The 10,129-nt window shown below is 47.9% G+C and overlaps 1 protein-coding gene across 1 annotated transcript in view; it reads right to left on the bottom strand.

Annotated features, from left to right (window-relative positions):
- Positions 1-9,776, bottom strand: part of ccdc85ca (coiled-coil domain containing 85C, a) — a 21,209-nt gene extending 11,433 nt beyond the window's left edge. Inside the window, exon 1 of the mRNA XM_079752863.1 lies at positions 8,615-9,776. Within this exon, the coding sequence (XP_079608989.1) occupies positions 8,615-9,332 (718 nt within the window). The 5' untranslated portion in view covers positions 9,333-9,776. The remainder of the gene's footprint in view (positions 1-8,614) is intronic.
- Between the last annotated feature and the right edge of the window lie 353 nt (positions 9,777-10,129).

Raw genomic sequence — 10,129 nt, 5'->3', positions numbered from 1 at the left:
TGCTTTAGGAAGGGGTTTTAACAACAGAGCCAGGGCTTTGTGGCTCTCAGTCTCATCAAGTCAACAGCTGATCATGCATGGGCTCACTTCACATGGAACACGACCATTAGCAATACACCCACCTATCATTCTGAGCGTTCTCTCATAGAGCCGACGCAAGAGAGAGGACATACAAGACGAAAAGAAGAAAGAATAAAATAAATGATTGTTGACTGTTTCAGTTTACTCATAATTATTTCGGAGATTAAGTTGTTAGAGTTTGATGAAATGCAATACCAGGACTAGTGTGTGCGTGTGTATGTGTCCGTCTGTCTGTGTATGTGGCTGAGTATCTGTGTTTGTGTCTGTGTGTTTAATCAAAGCCAGTGTCCAGAAGACGGCAAAAACACTGCAGTAATCTACAAGCAGACTCCCCTCTGACCCGCAGCAGATGGCCATCTGTCCACTTAAAGTGCGTGTGTGCGTGTCTGTGTGTGTTTGCGTGTCTGTGTTTAAGACAGAGGCAGACAGAGAGAGCAAGACGTTGGTTCAGGGCCATGGCAATGGGTATGGGACCTTACGCCTGAGTTTATTTCCATGTGTTGATTAGACCATTAACAACTCTATGAAATATTTAGTTGTCTTCTATTTTCATCAAAATAACCCAAAAGCGGCAAACACTTTGCCGCTAGTTTACGGACCCCCCCCCCTACACACACACACACACAGACACACACACACACACACACATAGACACAAGAACCTTCCCATGCTGGGTCATTATCATAACAACACAGGTCCCGCTTTGCGCGGCTTGCTGTAAATCCATCCCGACAGGTTGAACACTACCACCACACACACAGACACACACACAAACACAGACAGGCATACACACACACACAGATGCACAACAATAAATTAGGTTAAATAAAAACAACACAAAATTAGGGCGGTAGTAGGGTACTCACACACACACACACACGCACACACACACACACACACACACACACACACACACACACACACACACATATCCTAACACAGATAATACCAATAGACAGACCTATCTTCCCTAAACACAGGGGACCAATTCTCCATCAGGAAAAAGGGGAGTGTGGGTTGGTGGTGGGGTAGGGGTCGGCCATTCAAACCCTCACTCAGCCCGACTCGAAACCCTCCATCAACAAACACACAACAGCCTTTCCTGGATGTAAACAAATGAGCCTCATTGTTCCCGTAACCACCCAGCGGCTCCAAGCCTCTCTGCTTCCTGGCTCCTTGACGCGCCACAACAAACATAGTGAGGGAACAAGGAAATAGGAAGCACCGAACATTGACACAGGTGAGTGTAAGTCAAACATTCTGTGATAAAATAAAACAACAATTAAGATTCATTGGGCGCCTTGAGAGGCAAATGATGAAAAACGAAATCCTGTTGCAAAAGCATACACCCCCCCGTTATCTATCAAGACTCTACTCTGCTCTGATGTCATCCTTTCTATAAAGGGACTTTGAGTCCCAGGGCTTTGAATTTACACCTCCATCTCGCCGAGTGGGGAAAGAATGCATTGTGGAGCGTGAAGAAGCGTCTCATGCCAAGCACTGAAGAGGCCACAACAGAAAGTGTTTCCAGGAAGCCCTCCACCCACCGCCCTTAACGCTGTTATCATGCATGAGTCCCTCGGCGGTCATTCAGCCACCGTCTACATGAGCCAGGAATGAGGGAGCCACAATTACAGGCTCCTTAAGGAATTAACACCAGCAACGCTGCTCTGAAAACAGCTGGCGGACAACCATCTGCGTTTACCAGAGTCTGGTTCCTAGCCAAGTGTAGGTGGAAAACACTTACGTTTAGAGCGCTGTGTAATCAGCACACAGAGACGGGGGAGGACAGGAAAAACAAAAGTGTCTGTGGACAGATTATACGAGGCAAACAGAGGGTAAACATGGTGAGTTTTCGCTTTTGGTGTAACACCCTGATCTTTCTTCTAGCGTTTACGAGAACTGAAAGTCTAGAAAAGGTCAAGATGGAATATTTCACATTTGAAATAAGTCACAAACATGACAGTCAGCTAAAAGGACGCAGAAGTTCTTCCTTCAACAAACACACTGTGCCCAGTACTGCAAGGTGCAGTGGATTGAAACCCACTTGGCCTCGGTTGTTCCGGAAGATTCAGACGCTTTGTTCGCGGCCATCATTTTCCTGAGAGACCCTCCAAAAAATGTGTGGCTAAGGAAGTAGAGACATGGTAGATTATGTGTATGTGTGTGTGTGTGTGTGTGTGTGTGTGTGTGTGTGTGTGTGTGTGTGTGTGTGTGTGTGTGTGTGTGTGTGTGTGTGTGTGTGTGTGTGTGTGCGTGTGTGTGTGTGTGTGTGTGTGTGTGCGTGTCTTAGGGGAGTGGAAAGGTCAGAGGCTCAGGCTCATCTGACCGTGCATGGCTACTGGAGTGTGGAACTCCCACTCTTCTTTGCAAGTCCTCTGAGACTCTCCGACTCTCTCTCTCTCTCTCTCTCTCTCTCTCTCTCTCTCTCTCTCTCTCTCTCTCTCTATCTCTCTCTCTCTCTCTCTGACCCATGAGGAGCCACAGCAGGGGGTAGAGCCTGACTTTACAGGGATAGTGCAGACATCAAAACCAGGAATGCTGGGATTCTGAGCTTCCTGGTGTGGAGGTCAGGGAGGTGATTGGCTAGGGGAATCTGGGACTCAGCCCTAGGTGCAGATTTCAGGTCTGCTGTTCCGTTGGGCCAAATAACCACTGATGCCTCACAATGGTCCACTGAGGGACTATCCTTAGGGTGCGGTAAAAACCTAGGCCCTAAATACAGTGCTTCTCGTTTCTTTGATTTCATTCATGTCATAGGATACCGTAAGCAGAGTTCAGTCTCTAATCTGGGAGGTAACCACATACGAAGTCCCCCTACCGGAGGCCTCAATGTTTCTCTGAGGGTGGGGTTCCAGATATTGCAACAATATGCCTACAGTTGAACAGCTTATTACGTGAGTACATTTGGATCACTGGTAGCTCTCTACTCTCTATGTGTACTGTAAACCTGATTTGGTTGGGTCCATCCGTCCATCCATAAAACCGTATGTACACACCCATGAATGAACCCATGAGTGACTCGATGAAGCTGAAATGTTTTTTGCTGAGGTCATCTGTACTAAAGAAAACACTTGTTCTCCGAGTACACACGTCTGCGTCCGGCTCCGAGCTCCAAGCTGCCGCGGTGTGGCGAGAGGCTGAGCTCGTCATCACTCTCGGGGTGGGCCCAGTGGGTCCAACCCAAAGGTCTCTATAGGGTGCTCCTTCTCGGGACCCGGACCCCCCCCCCCGCGGCCCCCCTCTAGCGTCAGCACGCTAACCACGAGTCACCCCCTTCTCACTGGGAAGCTGGGTGAGCACGCTGACAAAGCAAACAGGGAAATAAAAGGACGATTGGGTGTGATTGTAAATGGAATGGCTGCTGTAAATCCCTCATCAGTGAGGTCTCGAAGCGGCAGGCGAGAGGGTGTCAGCTCGCCTCGGAACGCACGTACACCCAATTCACATTGACTTCCTCATGAGGCTCGCAGATCACAGGGAAGAGTGATTTACCACGTGAGGTGATCGGGCAGGACAACGCACGCAGGGTAACCCTGGAGCACCTCGCGACGAAGAAGCACCTAAGACCAAAGCGGTCGAGCTTCTGTGTGTGTGTGTGTGTGTGTGTGTGTGTGTGTGTGTATGTGTGTGTGTGTCTGTGTGTGTGTGCACGTTACACACAAATGTAACTGTTCAACAACAACAAAATCATCCCAAAATGAGAGCAGTGCAATTGCCCACTTTGTAATAACTCTGTGTATTGATTCATTGCCTCATCAAAATGAAATTCATACATACAGAACACAAAGTTAGCCTAGTGAAAAAAAACTGGAACTGCAGACAAAATGTGGCAAAAGCAGGTATATTTAGTTCTTCACAAAGGTGAAACCAAAAATGCTGATCACCCTTTCGTTGACAGAGGGCTGGACTCAAATTGTGAAATTCTAATTCAAACACACAGCTGCAACATTTAAAAACATCACATGGCCCAGGCTGGGAAGGAACTTCAAAGTGGCAGAAGAATATTGGAAAATGTAAAGCAAAAATGATAAGGGCCAGTAGATTCAACTTAGCTCCTCCTTTCATGAACTTATTTGTGATAACAGCTGAGAGCCAGCTGAGAGGAAACTCACTGGTCTAGAAGCCTGTGTTTTGTTAGAGCTGTGTGTGTGTGTGTGTGTGTGTGTGTGTGTGTGTGTGTGTGTGTGTGTGTGTGTGTGTGTGTGTGTGTGTTTAAAGGAAGCCTGTTTCCTTTGTTCTTGCTTTGCTGCATATGTTTCCTTTGTTAAGACAGTCGGGAGGAGGCGTAGGAAGGAGGGCGGTGACGTGGAAGAGCTGGTCCTTGAACGCTTGGGGTCAACACTGTTCAACTTATTTTCCATGCTTAATGTGCGTGTGTTGTGTGTGTGTGTGTGTGCGTGCGTGCATGCCTGCATGCGTGTGTGTGTGTGTTTTGTCCCTTTTCATCTGTGCCTGTAGATGGTCACTGCTGTCAGTGAGGCTCTTATCAGCGACAGCAGGGAGTGTCTTGCTTTATGGTAAGTGGCAGGGGGCATTTGGATTGGTGATAACCTTTCGCTATCTTTTCTTTATCACACTGAACCCTAGACGATACAGGGCACAGAAAAACAAAAGATGTTGACCCAAATAACGTGACAGAAAGAACCAAAACCAAAACCAAAACTAAAAAAATAACACTATATTGAAAGCCAAGTGGCAAAGGTTGTGGATAAAGAATGCATGAGCACTTACACACTATAAATATACATAGTGTATAAGTGCTTATGATATTGGATATTGAGGGAAAGACATAGAGATGAAGCAGAGTGCAAGAGGAGAAAGGGAGAGTGAATGGGAGGAGCTGAGTTTGATAGGGGGCCAGAACTAGAATGAGCAGGACTAAATCAGGGGCAGGCAGAGAAAGAGAGGGCCCATTGATAATAACACACAGAGTTTGTGGAGGGGGGTCCTGGGGTGGGATGGAGATTGTTGGAGGGGGGGGGGGGGGGGGGGGCTGGGAAGCAGGGCACAGATACTGAGTGACACAACAGGGACCTTGGCGCGAAACAATGGGCCTCCTGAGAGGGGCCCCACGGCCCCAGAGTCACACAATCTATTTTTTCAATCAGCAAGACCCAAAAAAAGGGAGGGGGCCGGATTGGGGGGGGTTACGCCTATTTATTTGTTGTTTATTCATTATTCATTTATTCAACAGTTACATCTATTCTTTCGTTGCCATAATTAATTGTAAAATACAAATAAAAAAGAAGGCTCGTTCAGCACGCAATGATTCTTATTTCTTGTCATTTAAGTGCAGTAAAGCCTTCCAATCTCCTCACAAGCCGCAGGTCAAACTCAACACGGTGTATTTGGCCCAAACATGGCAGACCATGCAACTCAATAATGATGATGACCACAGCACCGTGAGCTGCTATTGAAGAGGATGATAAGATAGGGTAGGGTGAGGTGATCGTCTCACCTTCTTAAACAAACTAATAGTAGGACACACCAACAACAGCATTCCTCTGACTGACCAGACACACCGGATTGGCCAGTTCTCCCTCATGGCTGCCCATTGATGTCAGGTATGAAAGATTCTCAGAGAATTTCAGCAAAAACAGTACACAATTATCAGACTTGTTCTCTGTCGTTTCTTTTCTCACGAGACAGAGAGGCGCTTTAGCTTCTCAACAGGTGGATCCTGAGAGTGTTTGTGAGTTGGTAGATTGTGTATCAATGAGCTGGTGTGGGGGTCAGTAGAGCTGAGTGAACTTTAAATAGTAGATTCCGTTTGAGGCGACGGTCCAGTAACGGACTCTCTGCTCTTAAATATATTGAATCTAGGCCTTAAATTCTTAGTTCATTACAAGAACACCATTAGTGGTTCACTTAAATATAGAAAATGCATTGATCTTTGGTAATTGACCCATAATTGTTGTCATTTATCAAGTGACGATGCCGATTTTTTGCTGCTCATAGGTGCTGAAATTAGGATATGTTGTTCCTTTTCCACTGACTAATCAATCGCTAAGCAAGCAATTGACGAAACCGATGGAGAAATTATGTGTTAGTATGTGTTAGCATAATTGCATCTGTGTGTGGATGGAATCAAGGTGGCCTAAAATCGATACATTTAACCGTTTTGGATTGTCTATTATGACGATAGACTTACATTGTACAACTTTTCACTGTAGAATTACAGTAAAGTACTGGCAGCGGTTGCGCCAGTAAGCTAAGACCGCCATGGACCGATATGGTAAAACAGTAGAAGCCCAGGGCCCCTGACCAAAAGCCAGGACATTGCTCCTCTCCTCAGCCGCGTGCCAGGCAGCTCTTGCCTTCGCATTCACCCTGTCGCTGTGTTTTGAATTATTCGCCGATTTCGATTCTTCGGGTCACGATTCGGATAAAAGATGATTCCCGATTCAACAACACGATGCATAGTGAAACCACAGGTTCATAGGGCCATACCTTGAGGGAAAAACATGACATATAATAATCTATTAGAATATTGGTGTCATCTGAACTATAACCTTGTGTAACCAGAATCGGGACGCAGTGTATAACTAGAATGTAATAATTTCATTATTTCAATATGGACATTGACAGATGCAATGTCATATGCAGGCCCCGGGGGGGATACAAAAATATCAAACAAACAGTGTAATGTAAATTCTGGATGGCTGGGACAAGTGCAACTAATGTGTAGCGAAGCACTTGCCTGCTTGTTAGGGAAAGACCTACTTCTGCACACAGTCCACTACGGGACAGACAGAGCAGGAAAATACACCAGACAGGTCCGATATGAGTCTCAGCAAACTGCTTTGTACGCGGGGCAAGTGAAATCAATAGCAGGAAAGTTAACACAATCAAACGTCAACCAACACTTTAACAATCATTCACACAAAAAACACTGGCAAAGCAGCAGCAGCCAGAACATTGGAGAGACCACCGTGCAATCTGACTCGGCAGATTTCGTACACTGACCTCGAATCCACTGAGGACTGTTGCCAAGCATTGTGTGTGTGTGTGTGTGTGTGTGTGTGTGTGTGTGTGTGTCTGTGTGTGTGTGTGTGTGTGCGTGCGTGCGTGCGTGCGTGCGTGCGTGCGTGCGTGCGTCGGGGGGGTATTGGTTTCTGTGTGGGTGTGTCGTTGTCACTGAGAGTCTTTCAGTGCACCAACACTATAAAGGAATGCTGAAGTGAAAAGGTGCAGGAAGCTCAGCTCCATTGTGCAGCTGAAACCCCACACAATGTGTGGTATCGTAGTTACAGTCGCCGAAACCTTCCTGTTTGTTTGTGTTGTTGATGTGCGACTTGAAACTTTCGCAAAAACAAGTTTTATGTCACTTTGTGGACATTGTGCTATTTTTGTTATTCGGAGAATCCCTGCATGCAATATATCGGGATTTGGTTGAGTTTAGGTTGAAGTTCCTCGTCAGCAGGATTTTTCGCTGATCACAGGCAAACCTGCTCAGTGAGTGTGCACACACAGGTGTGTGGTGTGACATTGAGTGTCACATACTAGAACCTTCTAGAGGGTGTCAGGCCTGGGTGGTGTCTGGTCAATGGCGGAGGGGGAGATGATACAGGTCAACAAACAAGCGAGACTCAACTCACTGACCAAATAATTTGCAACTCGTGAACCTGGGGTGGGGGGGGTATGGGGGGGCTCACAGGGCTTAATCCTCATTAGGTTTGACTGCGCCGGGCCAAGAGCTAAGGCAATTAGCCGGCCGCGCCATCTGTCTGTGCCCAACACGCGGCAGGGAGGAACAGACCCCCCACCCCCTCCCAGCCTCAGTGGTCTGACCTGAGGTGGACTTGAGATGTGTGTAATAACCAAGTTATTAACAAATAGTACTACAGTACTACAACTATGAACAGAGAAAAATAGTTGGGGTGGATTATTTCGTGATGGATTAGTATTCAGAACTGAAGGCTTGTGAGAGGGACTTTTACATTCTACATGTGCTTAGCATGTACACGACAAAAGTGTGTAAGGCCCCTAGCTATACGGGTGTCAGCTTGAGCACAGAGCTCTGAGCCAGAACGCTCACACCATGGTCCTGATTCTCAACATGCCAAAGAGCAAACACTAATGGCCTCCCCTTTCTGGCCAGCAGGCTGGGATTGCACACACACACTCACACACACACACACACACACACACACACACACACACACACACACACCTCGACACTTCTAGCTATCCACTTGATGTCTTCGGGTGGGCGTCTGTGTGTGTGTGTGTGTGTGTGTGTGTGTGTGTGTGTGTGTGTGTGTGTGTGTGTGTGTGTGTGTGTGTGTGTGTGTGTGTGTGTGTGTGTGTGTGTGTGTGTGTGTGTGTGTGCGTGCGTGTCTGTATGTGTTTCCATAGCATGTCCTGATACTGTGTATGTAAATTTGTGATGGTGACCATAAAGCACAATAGGCTATGGGACCAGCCATGTGTTTACACTGCATGCCTGCACAGGTGTCCTTTGATTAACATCTGTCATGCATTGCCACTGAACTGCACGGAAAGGCGTGAAACTTGTGGAAAAACTTACCATTCAGTCCATTGGGAATGGCTCTACTGTGGAATTGAGCGCTGGAGAGGTCGTCCATAGACCTCCTTAGTGTCGCTGTCTTGCCCTCGGACGGTTTGTGGCTGTGCATGGGGTGGTGATGGTGCAGGTGATGGTCAGGACTCCCGGCGCTCCCTGCACTGGAGGTGCTGCTACCGTCCCCGACGTCCCGGACCGTAACCGAACTCCCGTTGAGGTTGGTGAGACTGGACTGGCTGTCGATGGAGCTCCGGGAGCCGGCTCCGTTCCTCTCCTCGTCCAGCATCACCACAATCTCCTTCAGCTCGGCGTTCTCCCGCATCAGCGACTCCTGGTTGGCCTCGAGGTCTTGCAGCTTCTGCTGGTAAACGCCGCAGTCCTTCCACATGACGCTGGCCGTGTAGCGGCCGAACCGCTGCCACTCCCGGGACAGCTTCTTGCCCTTCTGCCGGTCATCGTCCAGGAAGCAGCAGAGCTCCCGGAGCTCGTGGTTATCGTCCTGTAGTTTCTGGTTCACCTCTTTGAGACTCCGGATCTCGTGGAGGTGAACCTGTAGGCTGCGGTTCACGTCCCTCATCTTATTCCCGTGCTCGACCATCAGGTTCATCTTCTCGCCCTCCGCTCTCCGTATCCTCCTCACCAGCTCGTCCTTCGCGAGCCTCGGGAGGTCCTCGTCGGAGGGTTTGTTCACATCCACTCCGTCTGGACAGTGTTTGGCCATATTCCTGTCTGTTGATTTTATCCTTAGCGCACCGATTCCGATTATATCCAAGTCCGATCGGCAGCCGCCTCTTCCTAACCAAGCTTCGATGGTGAAATGATGAAAAACCAATCCATTATAAATACCCTCCCAGCATGGGATTCAAAACACCAAAAAGATAGAGGACCAGGTTCGGTCCTGCTTAGGTGTGGACTCTCAAACCCCGGGAACAGGTGACCCAGAAACACGCTGCGCAGCCGTTAATCCCTCGATTCATCAGGTCCAGGGATGTACCCGAAAACACCCGGTGACCCGACCCCTAGGACCGCAACGTTTATCCGAAACGTCTGTTTTTTTATCCGAAAAAAAAAAACGCTTGGAAGCAGAATGGATATGAGAAACAGACCGAATGAACCCGGCTAAAAAAAAGCTTGACCAAATCCTCTGCGCCGTGCTGTCTCTCTCTCCAGCCAGCCCTAGATTGACTCCGATCCACTGATCCTCGATCATAGGCGATGGGCGTGACGTCAGCAGCAGCGCAGGGATTGGCTTGGCTGTTGAACGGGCGAGGATTCCCATGAACACCATCCTATGGGCGGCCGGTGTGGATGCGTTCAGGAGGACCTGCAGGAGTTTGAATAGACGTGAGAGCCACATCCGACTCAACAAGTAGGGAATAAAAAAATCAGAAACGCATGTGCACAACGTGTAATGATAATATAGGGGACAACGCAATACAGAATTTTCTTATTCCAACCAGAAAGAAACAAATGCATAATTATTATTTTGTACACTGATTATAGCCTGTTCAATTGTGA

The sequence above is a fragment of the Pollachius pollachius genome (assembly GCF_949987615.1).
Source record: "Pollachius pollachius genome assembly, chromosome: 15".
NCBI classification, from domain to species: domain Eukaryota; kingdom Metazoa; phylum Chordata; class Actinopteri; order Gadiformes; family Gadidae; genus Pollachius; species Pollachius pollachius.
Note: the sequence above shows the minus strand (reverse complement) of the source record. Positions and strands in the feature narration are given on the sequence as shown.